At 35.8% G+C, this 23,590-nt stretch overlaps 1 protein-coding gene across 12 annotated transcripts in view; it reads left to right on the forward strand.

Annotated features, from left to right (window-relative positions):
- Positions 1-23,590, forward strand: part of DMD (dystrophin) — a 1,134,919-nt gene that overhangs the window by 571,321 nt on the left and 540,008 nt on the right. For all 12 annotated transcript variants that reach the window (XM_015620877.3, XM_015620912.3, XM_015620930.3 and 9 more), the window contains one exon: positions 3,990-4,162. In XM_015620877.3, coding sequence (XP_015476363.1) covers positions 3,990-4,162 — 173 coding nt within the window. The remainder of the gene's footprint in view (positions 1-3,989; positions 4,163-23,590) is intronic.

Raw genomic sequence — 23,590 nt, forward strand, 5'->3', positions numbered from 1 at the left:
ATTGGGTTGGTTTCTGTGCTGTTTTTTAAATATAGATATTTTAATGCTCTGATTCATCTTTACTCTGCTTTTTTCCTTTGGTAATCCTTCATCTTCTGACAGATAGAACAGGTTTCTTTGCACTGTTTTCTACTGTGTTATATTTCAGAATATAGGAATTCGTTGTACACATCACACATCCAGTATTCTGGCAGGAAGAATCCCCTTCCAAAATGGTTTATGAAGCCTGTCATACCCATACTAGATATTGTAACTCATAATTCTATACAGATTTTATAATTGCAATTAATTTGTGGAATTTTTCCAGCCATCCATGATTACTAACCACTGTTCTGTTACTGGGTTTCATGTTAGTACAACTAGCATGAAATATTGTAACAAATCTGCTACATAAATATAAATCATAATTCCACTACTTTTTGGAATGAAAAAAAACCCCCACTTTTATTTTTACACATTGGAATATGTATTTGGTGTGTACTACGTGATTCTTATCAAGAAGCACCATATAATGTGAAATTCAGAGTGATTTTCTGCTGCAGTTCAATATAACCCAATTAACCATACCTTAGAACTGAGTGTGCTCACATGCACTCTCCAAATAGATCTGTCAGTAACATTGTGCTTGGTGGCAGATTTGTACACAAATAGCCAAGGAACTGAATTTTTACAGGAAGTGTGTTTCTCTGGCAGTTAAAGACAAATTCCAGGTACTGAAAATGAGTTGGGGCTTGAGTCTCTAGCACTTGGATTTCTCTTTTAAGAGCAGCGAGATGGATCAGTCCCTAAAGGCTACTGTCACTTCAACTGCTAATGATTTTCTGTTATCCTTTTTACCTAAAAAATTAAGGCTTTGTTTGCTTCTGTTAACTGTGTTACAAAATCTCCCAAGGCATTGTTGATAACTGCTTGCAGATCATTCTCCTCAACCTGAAAGGCAGAAGGGGAATATGTTGGAGATACATGAGTATATGTGTATACATGTATATATACATGTTTTTTTGTTGTTTTTTTTTTTCTTGTGGACATTCTTATACTCATTTACAGCACATCAGCTGTATCATCTTGCTCTGTCTATAGCAGCTGTGCTTTAAACAAAAGCAAAAATCTGACACAGAAATTCTGTACCTTTTTCATAGACCAATAATTTTAAACATCAAGGGATATATCACTTAGCAATTCTGAAATGCTTTGATGTATTTCAGCTATTTTTAATATTTAGAAAATTGATCCACTTGGTTGAAAAAGCCTACACTTTCAATATACATAGCCACATATATTATTCTTCATTTGGCTACTTAAGCACGTTGAACACAAGAAGTGCCTTCTTGGGATGTTGATATTTTGACCCATTGAAAAGAAGGCCACTTCACTGGGGTGCTTAAGTGTGTCCTGGCAGCTTATAACATTTCAATTACATTTTCTTCTGTTCTTTAAATATGCAAATTTTTAGTCTGGGATGAGGCTTTGTGAAGATGCTGCCTCCTTTATATTCATGGGATATAATCTTGGAATATTTAGAGGCATTTTATTTTTTTATCATCTGATATTTCTTATATTCAGAATAATAACATTAAATATCTGAATTATCCATGACAAGAGTGTGTAAAACAAAGTTTTAAGTAGACCTGAGACCGGATCATTGAGTGTGAGGCATTTTTTTGGGAAAGTCAGATGAGGTTTATTGAGTAATGATGCAGACCCAGCCAGCTTTCCCTCCAAATGATAGATTGCTGGCAAAGAGGAAACATGTACATTATTGTGACTCCTTTCAGAGACATGACATCTACCATTCTCTTTTGATTCATAAGTATTCATTTAGTGTGCTAAATGTAAGTCACGTTTCTCAAGTCCTAAAAATTCAAATTATTATTCATATGGGTGACATTATGGAATGTATAATTTTGTTTTTTTCCCCCAACAAATACCATATTATAGTTCTAGAGCTCTAGGAACCCAGGGAACCCAGAGTATTTTTTCTTTTGTTTGCCAGGGTGGTTGTGTACACAATTATTTCAATGCATTGCCTTCATATTTATATAAAGACTTCAAGTCTTATATTTTACAAAATAATAAATGCAGTGTAATAACTTCAATTAGTTAAAAAATTACAACCAATTTTGTCACTTCAAGTGTTATTCAGATTTTTTATAAAGTTCTTAGGGTTTTTAAAATATTTATCCAGCAATTTGGAGGAGAAAACGATTTTGATAATTATCCCTACTTCCCTGCTGATTCATACAAGCACTACTAGTAATACAGCAGTACACTCTGTCATAGGCATGGTTCTGAAAAACTGTTTTTAAATCAAATTCATTACAATAAAATTGTGAACTTGTCTAGCCATGAGATGGACTGTGTGATTGTTAAAAGAAATAAACCCCATTTGTTGAATCAGAACTTATAAATGTTGAATGAAGAAGAAATTATAAGTACAATCTACATGGATATCATAAAAGTTTATTAAGAAAAATCAGGAATTGCAGAGTTAAAAGCCAAATCAACATTCACAGCTCTCAAGTATTAGATTCCAAAAGTTAAAAAAGTCAGGAGAGAGAGAGAAGACGTCCCTACTCATGGACTGGGAAGTGCTTCAGTTTGGTTCAAGCTGCCCATGAAGTTTATCCAATTTATAAATGGCTTTCTAGGATTAACTAATCTCTTTCTAGTAGCTACACACATCTCTGCAGCTTTGAGTAAACTAAATTTTATACATGGAAGGTTACTAGTAGAACACCACTTGAAAACCAGCATTAAAATTAGTATTATTTAATGCAGTTTAAAAATGGTTTGATTGTGTTCAGTAAATTGGAACAAATCAAAAATTACTCTTAATTTGATTAAAACCAGGAAAAAGGAACAACCAAAACCAAAAAAAATCAGCATGGTAAAAAATTTTAATTGCACCTGTTACTTAAGAATTTTGGATAACACAGTTATTATGCACTGAATTGTACCTTCAAAATATTTCCTCAGTGTCTATTTTTATCCAGAAAGCAGCTGTTTTTCTGTAATAAATGTTTTATAATTTTAGAAGTAAACCATTTTCTCAGAAAGGAGTAAAACTTGGCTGTATATATCATATTTAATCTGAAAAAAATATTAAATAGTTTGAAAGTAAATCTGAAAATACTTAGAGAAGGGTGTGTAAAAAAGACCTACATGAGAGGAAACAAAAGTGATGAGATTTTTGGAGATGCAAGATAAATTTGTTTAAATTAGGAGTTACTCATATTAAAGAAGATAAATTTTTGAATTTTTTTTTCTAAATTATTACTGTATTTATGTGAAATTTCCTTTGCTGAATGTCTACTGTACATTTATTTTGATTCATTTGTGTAGACTGATTGCGAGACATTTGTTTATCTCATCCTAGGAAGATTGGATAGCAAAAAAGAAAGCCATTATTTTCAAGTTGAACCAAAAACCATCAAGGAACATGCTTTTTTTCTTTACTGCCATGCCCCAGGGACATGAGACTTTGCAGTGTCATTTTTGTACCAAGTTTATTCTTTTTGCCAACTGAGTGAAGTTAATGGCCAATATTTTTGTACTATTATTAAAGATTTTCTCCCTGCATCTTGTTCAGTTCTTCTGCAACTCCTCACAGTGCTCACATTGCACAGCACAGAATCATCTCAGTACCTCAGCAGGCTTTTATCCTGGTGACTGCTCCAAGGAATGGCTTCTGAATTGGGAAGTAAAGGGAAATGAAAGGTCAGGAAATGTAAATATTGACATGCAGAACTTTTCAGTCAATAGCACTTTGTTTCCTCTCCAACCTTTGCCTTCCTCAGATCTATTTCATTCAGTCTTTAAAGAAAGGATGGACATTCAGTTATTATATCAGGTTACTGTAAAATTAGTCTTATTATCAGTGTTACATTTTAATTAGCATTATGTACCAATTTCTTTTGCTTCTGAATGTTTTTTTGTTATTTATAAAAAACATTGTTTTGTTTCTATTTTTTAAAATCTTGATATTACAGAGCATTAAGGATAGCCTTGGGAGACTGCAGGGTCATGTAGAAATGATTAACAACAAGAAGACACCGGCTTTGCAAAATGTTACACCAAAGGAAGCAGCAAATATACAAGAAAAGCTGACTCAACTTAATTTTGAATGGGAGAAAGTTAACAAGATGTACAGGGACCGACAGGCGTAAGTAACTTTTAAAACTTCCTCTTTCTGGTGGCTTTCCTTAATATTTGGCCTGTTGTTGATGATTGGGGGTTTTTTTGGCTTCTTTTTGCCACAAACAATACTTTCTTCCAAGTAAGCATAGAACATTTATATAGAATTGTAATTTAATTTGTGGGAAATTTTGTAAAACTGAAAATATGAAAATATTTTGACCATTGAACCACTTAACTGCTAATGATACATAAATTGCTATGATTTATGAGATATAACTTTTTTTCCAGCATGAGTATTTAAGAGTTAAGAAATAACTTTGCCTTAGATTAAAAAGTCATACTTTCAAGCTTTTATTGAATTACCACAGAAAAGTCCTTGACAATTCTTCTGAGAATGAATGACATAATCTGATAATGAAAATCATTATATCTATATATCACTAGTTCCATTCATTGAAACTTTCCATTGGTAGGAACTTTACAAAATTGGCTTTTCAGGCAATGCTGAAAACTTGACATTAAAAGTTTTATTTGATATGCCACTTCAAAAGACAGTAGATTGATAGAATATCACTTTTTGCACTACACATATGTTTTGAAATATCACTTATCTAAGAGAATGTTGTTGAAAACTTTGTCATTATTATACAAAAAATTAGCTTAATGTGCAGATAATTATTGCATTATTGATAGAATGAAATACAATTCTAAACACATAAGCAGTTACTGAAAGAAAATAAATACTTCCTGTGGGTTTAGCCTTCACTGACATTGTTCTGCAATCCAGTCCTTGGTAACTTTTATGTTTTCTTTGTTTCTTTGAAATACTGGTAAACAGCTGTCACTTTGCAGATTTCTAGAGACATTATTTCCACTGTCAGGCAGGCACTGCCTTTGATTTTAAATTTCAGGAAAGAAAAGAAAGCTTAAAAAAAATAATAATCAGGGAGATTAATAGTAAAAAAAATCTTAGTAATCTTCATTACATCTCTGCTTTGTCTCAACACTTAAAGTGTAAGAAACTGAGACATTTATAATCTGGCAAGTTTACAAATTCTTCCTTTATGCCTTTTGTTTTGTTGGTTTTGTTTTTTTTCAAATACTAAATCCTGTTCTTACTATTGGTGTAGTAAGAGAAATCCTTGTAAGTTGTGATGCCATGTACAAATATGAAGGATAAGTTAGAAAAGAGGTTGAAGAAAATCTGCTTACACAGATTATAAAACCAGGAGATATTTGGTGCTGAGCTTTTCCCAGAGACTAGCTTTGCCTAAATCTCACTGCTGTAGTACACCAAGCTCTGAGAAACCCTTGGAATCTCCTTTCCCCAGAGGCTGGCTTTGCCCAAACAGTTTCTGTTTTAGCAGACCAGTCTCTGAGAAACCTTTGGCATCTCCTCATCTGCATTTTCTGCCACTGGTGCACAGCAAGGACAGCAATTTGCTGTTAGCTGAAAGCTCGGACTATCGTCACTGACACTCAATTATGCATTATTTAGGCTATAGTGGTATTTAGCCAGCAGCAGAAGTCTTGTGAGGTGAAATGAATTAGTGTTTGTCAAGTGTTTTGAGGTCATCAGATAAAGGCATAGAGAACTGTAAAGTATGATTACTGTCCAGCTGGCATTTGCCTGGGGGACTTGCCCTCTCAGTATGAGGGACAGCAACTCAAGCTTGACTGCTGTCTGATATGCACACCTTTCTTTTTCCTTTAAATCTTTTAGGTTTGGTGTCAGCTTTATTGATAACTGCTTAAGAGGCTTTGTTTCAACTCTAGATGGTCCCCATAGCTTCTGCTGTTTTGTGAGGTGCATTTGGACTGCACACAAATCCAAGGGATGAGGTGAAGGAAGGCAATATGGCCTTTAGCATTTTACTTCTAGCAATTTGTGTCTGTGAGGGATGAAAGTATCAGTGTAACTCTGCCCTTGAGACATGGATAAAGCTGTGTTTAGAAGATATGCTATTGATGATGATGATAAAGGACAGTTTTGAAACTATTATTGGAGTTGTCTTGCTTTCAAGGGAGCATATCTAAGTGAATGTTAGTTTGAAAAGTACCAGGGACAAATATACTGGAACTGTGTTCATTTCTGGCTATTGGTTTTATGAAATCAAAGAGTTGGAATAACATGGAAATTATTATGTTAATAAATGAAAAATCAACTATCACCATGACAGATGGAAGAACAAAGCAACTTTCCTTACCTCTGTAGTTATTAGCAGAGAGCTTTTTCTAAATCTCATAGAAGCCATTAGAAACCTTCATGTTGCATTCTTTTGTGTGAAATTGATTTCCAAGAAGTCCTGATTCATATCTAGATACTTTGTAATTAACTCTAGAGTGAGTTCTTTTTAATTAGAAATTAAAATAGATTTTCAGTTTGTTTTATAGCAGAGCCTGCACCATTTTGGCAGAAATACACTATGAATGGGAAGCACTCAAATAGCTTTACAAGTGCAGTTCTTCTACAGTATTTGAAAACCTGGTTTCACACTGTTACTTTAGCATGTTTCCTGTATTTAAATAAGAGTTCATATTGTATTTACTGTGATATAACAGACAATATTTCACTGGGGAAAAAAAAAAAAACCAGCAAAAATTCTGTGGTCACTCTCGAGTACCCTTCCAGTGGCTTTAGAAACCTTGGAAAAGTGCAAATTCTTATACTTTCACAAACACAGTGAACCACTAATCTTCACTTAGTAATTTTTTAAGTCAAGGCTGTATCTAAGCATGGTTCTTTGATAGGAGTGACTTTCTATTCTGTTCCAATTAATTTCAGGACATAGTAACTCATTGTGTTTCCAACAGATAAATGGCAGTGAATTCATCTTACACCACGTGGAATTTGTTTCCTTGGTTTCAGTTTTATGAGTGCAAAGCAAACTCCAGGAAACAGAAGTGACATGATTTGTCTTTTGTGAGCTAAAGAGCAATTTATGATTTAATTTATAACTTCAACCTTTGCTTGATACTAAATTTTTATGTTATCTTCCAAACAGTTGTATTAAGATAATAGAATCTGAATTTTGAAAGGTAAAGTTTAAGTGCCAGTAAGAATAGCCACTCAGATGTCATAGTTTTTCCTGTCCTTTTACCAGAATTTCACAATAGTCTTCCTTCTTTCTTGAAGTCTTATATACTGGGGTTTGTTTTGTATTAATCATGATTTTTTTTAGGAAGTGACACTAACACCAGGTCCCTATATACCTCAAATGAGAACATATAATTTTTGGAAAAAAAAAAAAAAAACACAATAGAAGAGACACTTTAAAATTACTGTCTTATTTAACTTTTTATTTTATCAGCATGACACTTGTAAAAGATCTTGTTTGTCTTTTCAGGATATTATCTTCCCAGGATATTTATGCCTAAGTCTTGCTTGTGTAAACAATTGCTCCCTAAAATTAAGGGAGCACTGAAACTGCCAGGAATCATTGAATCAATGAAGTGCAACATTTTCCAAAACAGATGTTAATTTGAAATATTTCTTTAGGAATTGCAGATGAAAATTATAAAAAAAAAAAGGGAAAAAGACATACAAGACAGAAATACTTAAATGAATATAATTCAAAAGCAAAATACTAAAATTTTACAGATATTGTAGATCCTGAATATTTTAAAATCTGTTTCTTGTGATGAATTAAAATTCTAATAGACCTCTCATATTAATGCCAGGCAACTAATTTTTGCCTTTTCATGTCTTGTTAAATAATCATCTTCCAAGGCTTACATTACAAACTATATTAATGCACATCTAACAAATCTCAAATTCACTAAAAATTAAATGTGGTGAGAGAATATGGGGAAGTTGATATCAGATGTCATTAGAAAGTTCTTCTTGACAATTCTGAAAAAAAGTAAAAAGTGATATGCCAATGTTATATCAGAAAAGACTGCAAGTCCATAATAATGATAATATACATTGATAGCTTTGTAAAATTCACAGACAGCTAGCAATTTTTATAGTAGCAAGAGTAAATAATAAAGAAATAGTTAATAAGTTTATACTAAGAATTAGTTTAATGTTTTGGATTACAGTACAATTGTCAACTTTTTCTGAATAACTTTAATTTAGCTGTTGATTTTCTTGATAAGGCCGAAGGAAAACATTTATTATCCATAAAGAATTGATTAATTGTGAGAGAAATAATATTTTGTGATAATATTTCTAAGACCACATAGTAGCAGATGACATAGTCCCTTAATGATACAGCCTTTTGAGTTGAGAACTAATGCAATCCATGGATCAAGATACTAGAAAAAAAGAAATGAAATGCATTCATTTTTCAAATGTAAGTAACCTGCCCATGTTCTGAATTACTGCAGCAGCAGCAAGCCTTGAGGACATGGCTGTCTATGGTATCTGAATCAGATCCAGCTTCTGTGCCCTTGCATAGTAGAAATTATAGAGATACAATATCAAGAGATCTGCATTCAGCCCAAGTGATGCACAAGAGTATATTTATCTTTCCATGGTATGAGATATTTTCTTGGAGTAGTATCTATAAGCCACTGACAAATGCAAACCCAGATGTTAGAATACTGAGGAAATTATTTTACTGAATATAGATTTTCAGAAACATTTAGATACCTCAGCCCTTCTTTCATGGCCTCAGCCTCTTGCTTCAGAGTGACCCAGCTCTCTCCTTCATCCCATGCCAATCTGAATCCCCTTGTGACTGTTCATTATGCAACTATTTAGCCGTGCAAAAAATCCAAACTGAAACCAAAAGATAAAAGGGGCACATTTAGAACTTTTAAGAAAAGGTTTTATAGCCTTGAGTTCCATATCTATCTTAAGAAACATCAAAATAGAATTATTGTAGGTGATTCTTTAATTTTAATTAGGTATAGTAGGGAGCCATTTAAGCTATTTATGTTTTCCTTCCCAGAGTTTCTCAGTTGGATTTCCAGTTTCCCTCTGTAGCACTAACAATGCTCTGTGAATGTGAAGTCATTGAAGATTTGAGTCATCTGATTTTGCTTTAGCTATCCAAGTTTTAGTTACCTGTTTTATGGTACTTGCCTAAGTTCTTTCTCCATTAAATACTGCCAGGCAATCCTATCACAGGTAACTATAACTATATATATAACTATATATAGTGGGTCTGCTGACTCTTCAGGGACATCTGACAAGATAAGATTAGAAACATTACTTTTGGAAAGATAAAATTAGGGGAGATTAATCTTAAGCTAGAAAATAAAACAAAACAATGGAGTTTAATTTATATCTAAATGCGTTGTTATATATCTCTTTCACTAAGCCCAGTCAGCATTTCTTTTTACTTGCTTTAACTCTGACAAAGGGAATGACAAAAATGAATGTTACCTGGCTTCATTTCAGTACAGGGAGAAAAGCAACTAGTGGAAAGCATAGGTATTTTATGAAAAAGTGAGAAATAGTGGCTGTTCCCTTCCAAAAAACTATCTGCTCATATATTTCTGTTGAGGTTGTAAATCTTGTTATTAGAATTACACTTGGCTCAGGATTCAAGATGAAAGTGAAAACCAGAACAGATTAGTTCATCCCCAATGAGAGAAGAAAATTATTTCTTTTTTACTGTTAATCTCAGAATAGCTACCATGCCTTAGTTACATGCAGAGTAGGGTTTTTTCCTTGCTTTCTTTCACAGAGACTCAAATTGTTCATCTCTGTTTTGAAAAGGGCAGCTTTTCAAAGTAAAGCAGCTCAACAAATGCTTGACTCTTACAGCCAGCATTTGTTGTTAATTTATTTCTGTACCCTGCTTACTGTACAAAAATGCTCTTCATAGCAGTTGCTTTATAATCAAATTCTTGCAACAAATTTGCCATTTAATTTGCCCCCATAATATTGCACCATCAAGTTAATGTATTGGTAAGTTTCATGGGTTGCTTAATTGTTTGCAAATAAGTATAAAATAATGCATAACAAGCAGGTGTAGTGTAAAATATAAATGTTTTATTATAGACAATCTAGATGGTGCTTTCTTTCAATGTTTATAATGTAAAGAAACCCAAAATATATATATATAGATATATATATATGTGTGTGTGTATATGTATATATGCATATATGTATATATGTATGTATGTATATATGTATATATTTGTGGCCTAGTTTATAATTAAAAAGATTAAATTTATAGCAAAGCTGGAAATTATTTTTAACTTATATATGGCCATTAAAATGTCTCTTTTATTGGGGCACTATATATAAGATCATCTTAGAAATAGAACAGCTATAAGTGAAAATTATAAAATTATTTGGTAAACTTAAGTAGCAAAATTGAGGCAGAATAAAAATCACTGTAGCTTTTGGGAGAAGAGCTATGTTTATTAAATCACTGTCATAGCATAATTAAAGAGTTTAAAACAGAAAATGCTTGGTATGGGAATTGAAGGTGCCTGTTTTGTAAAATGAGGTGAAACTAATTCAGAATTTCTTTTAATAAGTAGGGGAGATAATCTTGCATGTGTTTGTGCTGTGAAAGTGTTTCAGCTGAAAAAGAATCTTGTATGTTTTAAAATCACCAACCCTCAAGCCTGACAATTAGCATAACTTAGCATAACTTTACTGTAAAATGCTCAGTGACAAAACTTCACCACATTCATACAGGAATTATTGTAGAGCCTTTTTCTGCTGTACAAACAAAGAATTTCACTGAAATGTCTGGGAAATGTTATGGCTTAGTCATGAATATGTGGGCTGTAGAACTATGGGAATGCAAATATGTATGAAGAGAAATGCAGGCAGAAGCAAATAGACTCTGAGCCATCTGGGTATGAACTGTCTCAGGCTTTCACGTCAGATCCACAAAAAATTATGACATCGTGGTCAGTGTCATAAGCTATGAGACACAGCTGGAATGAAGGGTATACTTGCTTTAGGGACAATGCTATGTTAGTGCATCCCTGTAACTTCTCAGATAGTCCTGATTTATGGCCAACCATCTCAAAGCACAGGCAGAGCTCATTCGTGCATCCATCCATGTAGACATAGCCTGAGAGAACTGCAGAATATCCTCAGGTCTGAAGCTTTATTTGCAGTGACTTCTATTACCTTCTGTAAGTGTTGACAAATAAGGTGCACTTTCACTGTTGGTATTGAATCACTGCATTGTGCTGTGCCAGAATTTTCTAGCTGGATGAATATTTAGCTGGGTCAGCTGTGCACTGAATGAAGGATGAGGTTGCAGGAACTGCCATTAGGTCCAATGCATATTGGATGTACTGAGGTGAGCTCCTTTGCAGAGTTCCCTTGAAGCTTTTTAAGGAATTGCCGCTTTCTATTTGCCATGGTGCAGTGTACACTTCCCTGTAAGTACCTCCTGGGAAAACATTTTTGACAGTAGAGGGAGCCTAGTCTTTTAACATCTGTAGCTAAAGTCAGAAGTTACAGTTTTCTGTTTGATACAGTTTTCATCATTGCTGTTTCTCAGCTCAGTACACACTGTTGCTATCATCTAATAAATACAATTTTCTCTTTCTTCCACCAAGGCAGTTTGAAAGGAACTGTTTTCTTTTATTAAATGTATTACATATACCCCTATGTGCCAAAGAAACAAAGAAAACACACATTATGTTTGGAGTAGAAAGCAGCAAGTTTTGTGTTAGTCATAGACCTTGGTACTAATAGTTTTGAGATTGCAAGGTTCAGCCTTCTGTCCTGGTGACCTTCAGTAATTCATTGGGGGTGGTCAGCTTTCAAATCTTTTTTTTTTCTTTATGGGCAAGTCAGTGGTTGAGGTGATTTTGGTAAAAGCTAGTCAATATTTCTGGTGTGATCCAGAATGTTACAGCACTGGAACTGAAAAAAAACTGTTTATCTTATTCTTATAGCACTGGGTATGCTGCACATTAATAGTTTCTTCTCCCAAAAGTTTTAACCATTGGGATTAATTAATTTAGCCTTTTGTTTATTTATTTTTATTTGTCTGTGGAACTATGAATATTGTTTAACACAGAAAAAAACTTTCATTCTTAAATTGAAGCAGAGTATTGCGGGGATTTTTTCTAAAATAAGCAGAATACCTGTTTTCTATTTGCTGTTATTTTTGGGGGACTGTGGAATCCCATCCTTTACAGGAAAGGAACACCCTAGATTTATAGATGCTATTTTCAAAAAAGGAACAACAAAAGTTAGGTGTGCCATAAACACTTTAAAAGTTTTATTACTAAATTATACACTTGATGGAAATTGGTATAAGTCTGTTATACTATAAGTACACAGCGGTGGATTTTGACTAAGGGATCGAGTAGAAGAGAGAGAGAGAAATTTAAGAGAGGGAGAGAGAGAGGGAATGATAGAAAGAAAGAGAGAGAGAGAAAGGGCTGCAGGGATCCAGCTGATGGGGTGAACACAACCCAGGCTTTGTAGAGGCACCATTTTGAGACTAAGTTTTCCCCACCGTGGAGCTAAGTTTCTTGCTTTCTATGCAAATTAGTTATCATCTTTGAGTTTGTCTAGATGTCTCTGAAAATAGGTCAGAGAGTTTCTACAGGACTTTAGGAGTTTGGATTGGAGAATAAAGAGAACTGGGCTGGCCTTTGGCCAGCAGTCCCTGCCCTCTCCTTGACCTCCTTCCTGTACTTGCTCTGTACTGTGCTGCTCTCAGCTCCAGGGGCCAGAAGAAGGACAATTGTCCCAGGGAAGTTCTGCCCTACCTCTGCCTGGTCCCTTCCTCAGCCACATGCTGTTCTTTCTCACAGTGTGTCCTCACCAACAACCCTTGGTTGGCTCCACGGCCATCCGGCTATCGCTGTTTGAGACATGCTTAACCCCTTAACTTCTGGGCTTCTGAAGGGGACTATGCCATAGATTCATTGCAAGTAGTTCTTTCCAATGTGATATTCTTTATTTCTTCCTGAAATATAGTTTCCTTCTAGATTAAACTTCCCTAATTTTATCTGATTTGTTATTATTTTAAGTGTCTAGTTACTTTTCTAGTAAAAGAGAGATTGATTCTTAGTGTAAGGTTGAAAATTTTCTTTAAATATTTACACTAAAATAAAATGAGTGACAATTATTTTGCTGCTCTCCTATATCATAAGGCTGATATCATTCAGGAAAATTTGGTTTAGTAATAACTCCATTAAGACCTTGAGGCAATTCTCTATCAATTAGGACAACATAAAGATAACACTGTAAGACTATATAGCCTCAGTTTTAGAGAGATTATCTGATTTATTCTTTCTGTCCACAAGTCTTGTATGACAGCAAGAAAATTAAAAAGATGTGGGTGCCAAGATTAAAAAACAATAAAGCAAAAAATTCACATTTAATTCCCGTAGAATACAGGGCATACCTATATTTTTCATCTGTACATGTATTTAGCTGGATGGCTGGAATACAGCTGGAGTGTTAAAATAAATAAAATGTTCTTTCTTCTCTTCATCAACCAATTTTTCAAAATCCTATAACAGTACAATTACCTCTGAGACTTCCCTCTCAGATTTGGCTGAAATTGGCTAAAAGGCTAGAAAATTTATTCTTGGAAATGAATGATAGACAACATAATCACTGAAGTTTCATTTCCTTAGTTTTTATTTGCTTAGCCTGTTAGTCATAAAATATTCACTAGAATCCCTTTTAGCAACTTTGTGTGATTACACCTTGCTCCTGTATTTTCCCTTTGTCCTGAGCTACTGATCAAAGTCCTGTGTAAGGTCTAGCTATGGTGATTTAGAGAGTTTTCATGTCTTTAATTAGTGTCATAGAATCACAGAATATTTCCAGTTGGAAGAACTGTCAGGGACTCTCCCAGTCAGATTCTGCACAAAACACAGTCAGCTCTGGTAGATCTTTTTACTTTAGCCAGACAGGTCTTCAGTCTTCAACAAGAGAGAATGACCAAGCTCTTGGGAACCTGTTCCACAGCTGGACTGTATTCATGGTGCAATTTTTTTACCCTTATATCTAGTCTAAACCTCTCATTTTCTTTTATGCCTGTTGTCTTTCATCCTCACACTATGCACCCCTCCAAAGAGCTTGACTGAAGCTCTTCAATGACCTCCTCACAGAACAAGTGCCCAGCCCCATGACTTTGTGCTGCTGTCCTGCTGAATTCATTCCAGTTCATTAAGGTCCTGTTTTGACCAGTGCAAAACTGGATGCAGTGTTTTAGATGTGACCCAATGGGACCTGAGTGAGGAAGGATGGTCTTTTCTCTCAGTCTGCTAGATGTGCTGCTGCCAATACAGCCCAGGATATACTTGGTTGTTTTGCCTAACAAGGCTAGCTCATGTCCCACTTGCTGCCCACAGGACCCCAAATCCTTTTTTACAAAGCTACTTCCCAGCCAATCTATTTCCAAACTATATTCTTGCAAGGATATCTTCCTTGACAGGTTCTGGACTTTGCATTTCTTGATTAATTTAACGGGGCTTCTGTTGGCTCAGCCCTATCTATCTCCTTCTGAATGGCAGCTCTGTGACTAACCATGGTGACTTTTCCACCTCTGATTTAACCCTGATAGGTGGTGGAGGACTTTAGTACAACCCTCTTGGTAGATGGTAGCTTACCCTGACGGTAGATGAAAAATTAGATATGAGCAGGCAACATGCATGTGCAGCCCAGGAAGCCAGTGATATCTTGGGCTGTAAATCCTTTGCTGTGTCACTGTCCTGGGGTGCAGCCTGGCTGGGGGAAAAGACTTGTAGGGTTTGAGTTCTGTGACATCATTCTCGACTTGCCCTTATCTACTTTTAGGACTTCGCCTTCTTCAATCATGCCTATAAACATGAAGGGCAGGGGGATCCTGCTGGTCCTTCTTTTTTATAGGTTCATTATATTTTTATGGAACTCTGATATGATACTCATGAAGAAAATGAATAATGCTTAATTGAATGGTAGGGGGTGCATCTGGTGGAAAATCCTGCAAAGAAATCAGGGCCTTCTGATAAAAGTATTCTCCTTTTAAGACATCTAAAATCTCATGCATTCATCAATAAGATTTCCTTCAGTCTCTCTCTAGAATCTGCATGATGTAGACCTCTGGAATAAGTTAATAATCAGAGGTTGTTGTACTGTGGTCCATGAGATTCTCTCCTGGCTGGAGAGAACACCACCTCTCTCTGGCAAAACCTTCACAAGTGTTTTCTGGCTGTGCACAAGACACTTCTACTCTTGTGTCATACGGTTAATGATGACATTCAAAGAAATCATAAGCAGTAAGAGAAGCTGTCTTACATATTAAATAGTCCCTAATTCCATATCTAGCCCTATTAGCCTCTTATTTAGTTTTTCTAACAAATCTGGCTAAATCAACTCAAAATATCCTAAAAAGTTATATTATTGTCAGTTCATAAATAAGGTAGGAAGAGCTGTGATATTCAGATGCCTTGTAGAGGTTAGATACAAATATTATAATTTCCCAATAAGTGAACCTTGAGCTCCATCCTAATGCTCTACCCACAGGAGAACTTCCCTCAAGTGCCACCTTTGTGACCATAAGGAGGGACTGAAGTGAGAAACTGTGAGAGATGTTAGAAATAACAAAGTGTTTGGAAAATATTTGCCCTTTTTTGTGTTTGGATTTTTTCCCCGTTTCTTCTCTTTTTCTTCCCTCCCTGCACTCCCCTGAGCACTGAACCTGTGGGGCTGGGGCTGCCTCGTGGCTTTGTCATGTTCCCAGCACTGTGCAGGACTGGCTAACCAGAAAAGTGATTTTTCCATCTCTCCAGGATATTTTTTCCTTCCTGAAAATGCCCTCTGACTAGCTGGAAACGAAGATGAAATGTGAATCTGGGGAATCACTGGGTTGTTCTTTTTCACTCAGGTTCACTGGCCCTCACGTAACACAAAAATGTGGTACAGACACCTGCTGTTCCATGAATCTTTCTCTCTGGAATTTTAAGGCTCTTCCATAATTAGTGACTTATTTCTATTATCCCTTCTGATTTCAGTGTATAAATGGTGGAATTAAGAATTTACCATCAAGGTTTTGTATCATGGAAAAAGTATTTCTGGTTTTACTGAACAGATGAAAGACTGGATAGCATCTTACAATGAATATTAATTTTAAAAGCCACTATGCTAATAAAATCAAATCAATAATATAATAAAGCAAGAAAATGAAGTTAACAACCATGAAGGTCCAATTCACCCCACATCCAAATATTTTAATTATTATAGCTTTAAGCATTTTTTTTATCCTTTTACACTGCACACCAGTGTGTGCCTTGTCTGTGTGTATAGCATTTGACAGCATGGTAGATCAGTGAAAAATCAGAAAGCATAGAAATACTTAACAGAATAATGCTGCATTTTCATATTGTCAGGGTGATTAATGACAACCACTGCAGATTTCCAGTAAAGGAAAAGGAGAAAATGTTTCTGTCTTTCTGAACTGATACTCTTTAGTAGACACTGTGGGAGACTGCAAGCCCAGAAATAAATTCCTCTAATAACTATGAGTGTCTTTGTCCCTGCAGGGCACTAAACAGACCTTCACTATCTTTGAATTCTCTGGCACAACAGCAATGCCAGTTCAAGTGCATTTCTTTTCTCCCATTTGGATGCACAATCCTTTGGTCAGTTCCCCAAGTGTTTCTGCATCCTATAAAGCGCCATCATCTTCCACATACTGTAGCAGGATAGAGTTTATTCCCAAGGTGTCTGCTTGGGAAGCACCCATGAAACGTGGGGATCCTAGAAACCACTGAGCTGCTCACAATTGTGGTTTTGGCATCATTTCTCCAATCAGTTCTGAAAAGGCAATTACATTTATAAATAACACCTGTGTACTCTGTTCCATTGTAAAAATGAGAGGACAATTATTCACATCAGACAAAGAGAAGGGGATCTGTAGTTTGATATCACGTAACTATAAGGGTTCTGTAACCACCTGTCTTCTGCCTCCTAATGCTGACTCTCTTATGGCACTGTAAGTCACAAGCAGCTCCACTGCTTTCAGTGGATTTGCACTACTATAGGAAAGGAAAAAATAGAAAAAGAGCCCTAGAACTGATGATTATTGAAAGAGAGAAAAATCATTTTGCAGCAAGGTTTTGTTTGAGCTTATGGTCCAAGGAGCAATAGTGCACAAATATACAATCATACATGAAAATATTTATATTAAGGGACTTAGAAGTCAGCTTTGAGTCTCCAAGTCACTTCCCATCTGGTTTGATTAAACCTCTTTTAGACCTGTTATCTAAGGCTATAGTTGATAGTAGCAGAAGTTACAGATGCTTAGTTTTTGAAATCAAGTCCATGACATTCAGTGCGTGTAAGATGTAGCATCTTGCCTGGTGAAAGAAAATAGGACCTAATCACAGTTGCCATATCCTTTTTCTTCACCAGCTCTGGTATTTCAGTAATTGTTGTTGTTAACTCAGTAGTCTAGTCCTGATCCTGCAAAGGATCCTCTAAAGTATCAGTGGTCCTCTAAACAGGGAAGAAAGACAGCAACATCATAAAATAGTATGGAAAATCAGACAGCTACAGAAGCTGAGCTGTGTAGCACCACAGAGCTCCTGGTCCTGGTACAGTGGAAGCCATGGGAGAGATAAACTCAAGGCAGGAACAAGAAATGAAGACACCACACTGACCGCCCTGATGAGAGAGAATGTAACAAGGACTTGATAACTGAAAAGATTGTGTTGCTAAGGGAACAGGGACAAAGGAGTCTGAGTGGAAAACCTTGTATGGAACTTAGAGAATTATAAATACTGGTGATTAGTGTAACAAAGTAACTTTTAGTTCCATCTCATGGTCTGTGCCTTCAATCACTGAAATTAGAAAGGTGAAATACATAGCATTGAAAGTAGCTGCTTAAAATGCTAAAACAATAATGTAGAACATGCTTGTCATTGTGAACATTGCAGAACATGTTAAGACAGAGCAGAAAGGATAAATCAGCATTTATAGTTTCTCAGGGATACCTCAATGAACTGCCTTTGAGCTCTCTGTGTACTTAGAAGGATAACAGCCTGAAGCTGAGACTGGAATTCTTGATTCAGCTTGCCCTTTGTGCTGGCATGACTGGGATCTCTGGGAATGTGCTGTGTAGCTTCTTCACTCTCCAAGATTCTGATCAGAACAGGGGAAGAGGACACTTTTTGTGAAGACTACCACACAGTTGAATTCTAAGCTGTGTAGGCTTCTACAGTCTTGAATATGATACATTCATGAATAGAGTAGGAAAAGGTCATATTGGAAAGAAAATAAAAAGGTCTGTGAACAACATATAGTTTTCTAGGACTTATCATTATCTAAAAGTTTTATATTGTATAAATTTCCAACTTTGATTAAAGTGCATAGAGTGGTTGTTCTCTACCTTGACTCTGAATTGTCTGGTCACTAAACAGTGAATTATGTTTAAAAAAACCCCACAGTTTTAACTCTCTAAAATTCTCCCTCTCTCTTTCATTTGTAACTTTAAAACAATACTGTCTTTCACAGGACAGCCAGACTAATAAGGTCATTCCATTTTTATTTATTTTTATTTTTATTTTTTTTTTAATACTTTTATTTTTATCACCTATGTAAACCCTGGGATGCAATCAGGGTTCCTCTCCAGTCAGACTAAATGACACCAGGCTGCTTGCTTAGCACTTTCAAAGGGTGCCAAGCTAAGATGCTCCAGATTCCTCACCTGTTTACAGAGAAGGAATAGCAATAGGTAATCTTTGTTATGCCTTGGTCCTAAGTAGAGAGAAGAATTAGTACATAATGCACCACCATCATGAATGAATAGTTACTTTACATATTTGGTATTTCTAAAACTGGTTGGCAGTATTCTTTCTGCTGATGCCAGCACTGTTTGTAAAGGAGACTTTCTGCACAAGCTCAGCAAATCATCTAGTGAGCTAAACCTCACCTCCAGGTGAATGACTGCTCATCCTAGCCCTATGTTTGCTAAAGGATAGAGGCACAAAGTGCAACTTCACATTCTCCAAACAAGTAGGTGAGAATGAGGATTTAGTGACAGTTTTCAGACTCCTGAAATCAGCAGTCATGATATGAAGCAGAGTGGACTATTTCAGCTAACTCAGGAGCATTCCATCCCCTACAACAGAAATCTGTTGATCCCTTGTTTCTAATTTGTGAAATTGTTAGTGCCATGATTTGATAGTGACATCTGTTTGGGTTTATGGACTTACAGCAGTGGGGTTGACTAGCAGTGTGGGCTACATGCTCAGTGGAGTTTATGATAACAGTAGCAGAATCAGAGAATATTGAATCCAACTCCTGACCCTGTGCTAGACACACCAACAATCACAAGAGCATTGTCCAAATGCTTCTTGAACTTTGTCAGTCTTGATGCTGTGACCACTTCTCCTGGGGAGCCTGCTCCAGTGGGCAGCCACGCTTTGGGTGAAAAACCTTGTCCTGATATCCAGCCTAAACAACTTTCCCAAATCTTCATCTGCTACCCAGTTACACAACCTCTGCTCCAGCTGACTTCCTGGGGAGGGGTGGAAGCTGTGGCTACCAGCTGCTGCAGATGGGTTGTTTTTTGTGTAAGAAGAGGTGCAAGGCTGTGCAGGTATGCACACCCTGGAAGCGACCCAGCACCCAGCCAGGTCAGCTGTAACAGTGCTGAACAGTTTATTCTTGCACTCCATCTTCCACAATCTTTTGCAGTTAAGCTTGGTATTACTGTTTGAGTAGAGAAAGGTAAATTACTACTCCAGAGTGGCCACAGATTCTGAGGAGGAGCTCTGAATTTTAGTCCTGCGCTTTGACTGCATCACCATTTTTTCCACTTAGTAGTAGAAAGCACAAGAAATCTTGGCTACAGTGATGTGATAATCCTTGAATTTGAACATTTTCCCTAGTCAGCTTTTTGCCTATCTGAAGTATCCTTTGAAATGTAAATTATGCACTGAAGTCATCAGTGTGTACCAGGCAAAGAGTGAAAAATTGAAATAAAGTCTTTATATACATATATATACAGACAAGTATATATTTATGTACATTGCACACACACCGTTAATTTTTTCTATGGAGGTGGCTGTTGAATTAAATAACTATTAGAAAAAAAAAGTATTTGAAGTTACATAGAAGATGTTAAGAAGGTTTTACTTCTGACAGTGAAGAATCTAACAATTAGGATTAAATACAATTTTAAGGGATTCTCACTTTAATGCTGTTGATATTACAAGTGAAACAAATGGTTTGTTGTGTGTGATTTCCACTAATGTGCAGCTCCTTCTGTCATTCACTTTTCTACTGAGACATATTTATAGTAAGTAGAATAAATTAATTACAGAACCTTGTAATACCAGAATGTAATTCCATCTAGTAAAAGCCCCTGAAGTGGAACCTTGAGATGTTTGCTATGTAAGGGAGGAAAAGCATAGGTAAGTAGACTTTGCTGGTGTGTCAAAGCTTTTCCCTAGGGGTAATGTCCAAAACTAAGAAAGATTGGTTTATTCTTCAACAGATTGTTTTACTGGGTGGTTTTTTGGCTAGCACAGAAAGGAGTAGGATTCCTTCCACTTTTCATCTCCTTACCTTTCTTTTGTGTGCATATGTCTCCAAATGAGCAGCATGTTTTCTTCCATGCTAATTTCAAGCAAGCTGAACACCTGCTTGGCCGTTTTTTTAAGTAAGAAGAGTCCTAAGTTTTAAATTTTAAACACTTCTTTTTAAAAATCTCCATCTACTTATTTGACTTTGTTCTGTTAATGGAACCATGAAAGTAAGTTTTCTCTAAAAAATAGAAGGAAGATCTTGGTGTGAGTGCAGTATTTTTATCTGTGTTTACAGGGCACAATGTGCTTGGTCAGCTATTTCACCACTTCCATAATAATGTCAGTCCATTCTGTACTGGAGAAGCCCTGTTAGGATCAGTATGGTTCTTTTCTGGTGCTGGAATGTTCCTGTGACAGCCACCATATTCACCTGGGACTGAGCAAGATATAATCAGGACCCAGAGAACTTAAAAAATACCTTACCACAGCTTGATTGCAAACAACTGTTCTTCCCTAGTTAAACAACTTAGCATAGCTTTTCCCTCAGCAATCTGGGAGAAATTAGTTGAATGAGAATGCTGTATTGATCCCCAGGAGCTGGAAGAGGACTGGGAGCCTTTTTTAAACTACTCTGGGGGTTTTCTTTTTGGAGAAAGCAAGCTGGCTGTCATCTTGTAAATGGGACTGTAAAGCCATCCCACTTTCAGAAAGGGGAAGTTGCTTAAGCTTAAAGAGCTTCTTTGCTGTCATTACTTTGTCCTCCAGGGACTATCACTTCGTGTTTCCCAGTTACAGGAGGAAGGGGATAAAGTATCTGTGGAGAACCAACTGCAGAAGCATCCATTGCAATTTGCTTGTTACTCTGGCAAGCAAGGAGGGATCTTCAAGACTTTCTTTAGTGCCAGAGACAAAGCACTGGGAATTTCAAAATCTTTTTGTGAAAATTTGAGTCAGTGCTTTTTTTCTACTGATAAAAAAAGTTTGTACCCTGGAGCTGCAGCTCTCCAAATTCTGAGCAAAATATAATGATAATTTGAAATTATTGGTTATTTCTCCAAGCAGTGTAAGAAACAGAAATGCAGCTGTGGTAGGTCGTGGGCCAGGACTGGGATTGAAGTGTCAGGTTTGTCTTCCAGGGAGACACTGCCATTTCTTTCTGTTTCCTGCCTAAATTGCCATTTCTCTCTAACTCATGTATCTGGCAAGCAGATCTGAAGAGTTGGAGAGAAAATGTGTTGCTAGGCTGGAAATCCCTGAGATGCCAGCCACAAGGTAAGGTGGGAAATATGATTAATAAGGACAGGGAATTGAAGCCTCTTCAGTCCCTGCTGTAAAGCTGCACTTCTTAGTTGTACCTTATTGCTCTTAAGAGCATCTCATTTTTTTCCTGTGAAAATTGAGTTGTTCATTGTGCTAAATATTAATTGTCATAGAGGATGTACTTCCTTCTAACAAAGAGGATCAGTATTGAAAGAAAAGAAAAATTATATTGTTCCAGCACAAACCTTGCCCTACCCCTTCTTCTCTTATGTGTTGTTCACAGTCTTCCACCAGATTCTTTCCTGCTTCAATTTTCTTTTTTTTGTAAATTTAATGAAACAGTAAATGTTGCCACAGTCCAAACTATAGTGATTTATTCTGCTTTGAGGAAAAGTGCAAACCTGCTTGGAAGATTTATTTCCAAGCTCCAAATTCCTTGATTTTATGGGAAAATTAAAATATCTATGTTAAATTCAACATAAGCATGTGTTATGTAACAATTAAAATTCTCATTGTGAATCCTGGACAATTTTCCTAGAAAGAGTTCTGAAGCGTTTTTCACAACACAAAAAATTCTGTAACTCCCAGAGGCTGCAGTTGCAAAAAGAAATAGGTCAAATGTACAAAAAAAATTTTTTTTTTCTGGATTTCATGTCTCATAGGGCCTGATTAATGTTTTTTTATGACACAATGAGGTGATAAAGACCCTAATACTCTTATTGCTGTAAACATGCCTATGAAGCCATTTATGTGCCAATTAACATGACCATGTGTGCATGTTTAAAAGTTGGGCAACTCTTTATGCTAATAAAGCACCCAAGGCTCTCTTCTGTGATATAATATTGGAAAGATTTACAGCTATGAATTTTCATACTGAAGTGGGTCTCTCTAAAACATCAAAATATGAGTTACAAAAAATTCACTTTGTGAAATACACAACATGAATATTCTGCAGAGATTTGTGCATCACTTTAATTTGGTTAGTTTATCGACAGAGAGGTAAAATATGCCTTATTAAATAGTTAGGTCACAGTAACAGTGGCAAAGTATGGACATTTTAATCAAGTCTGTTTTAATATACCTGACAGTTCAATTAACAGGTATTAACTAAAAATATCTCTAGCAGGACCCTCAAAAACTAAAAGTTAATTGTAACTGCTGTGAAATCTTTTTTCTCTTCATAATTGGTTATGGCTGAAATCTAACTATAGTTCTTTAAGATCATAATTCCACATTATTCTGCAAGAAAGTAAAAGTTATTGTACTTAAATGAAAGGATGATAGAACATGTTAATTATATTAGTAAACAGAGCTCTAATATCTCAATAGAAACTTTAAATGAATGAGTAAACAAATTTATAATATTGTTATGACTACTTTAAAGACTGCTAATCTAAATACACATATATTCTACTAATTACTTTCCTTACTGAGAATGAATAAAGATTGTTAAACTGAACATATCAGTTTTAAGTTAAGCTTACTATTAAGTTCCATTTCGGAGCTTTTATTCTGTGAATTACTCTTACTGTCCAGTAAGAATTCTTACTGACATATGGACTGTGTGAAAGATCAGAGCCTTGTAATACATGAGCTTCTTTTCTCTGATAAACAGGCTATATCTGTTCAGCTTCTATTGATTCTTGCTGTAGTGCTGCATCCCCAAAGACTAGTTTTCTGTGCTCTGAAACAAAACAAAAAAACATTGTTTGAGGTACAAGAAAACTGAAGACAGAAACTGCATTGAACTTATCTTTTGCAGTCTTAATCTGCATAACCTTTG

Source organism: Parus major, chromosome 1 (genome assembly GCF_001522545.3).
Source record: "Parus major isolate Abel chromosome 1, Parus_major1.1, whole genome shotgun sequence".
Taxonomy (NCBI): Eukaryota; Metazoa; Chordata; class Aves; order Passeriformes; family Paridae; genus Parus; species Parus major.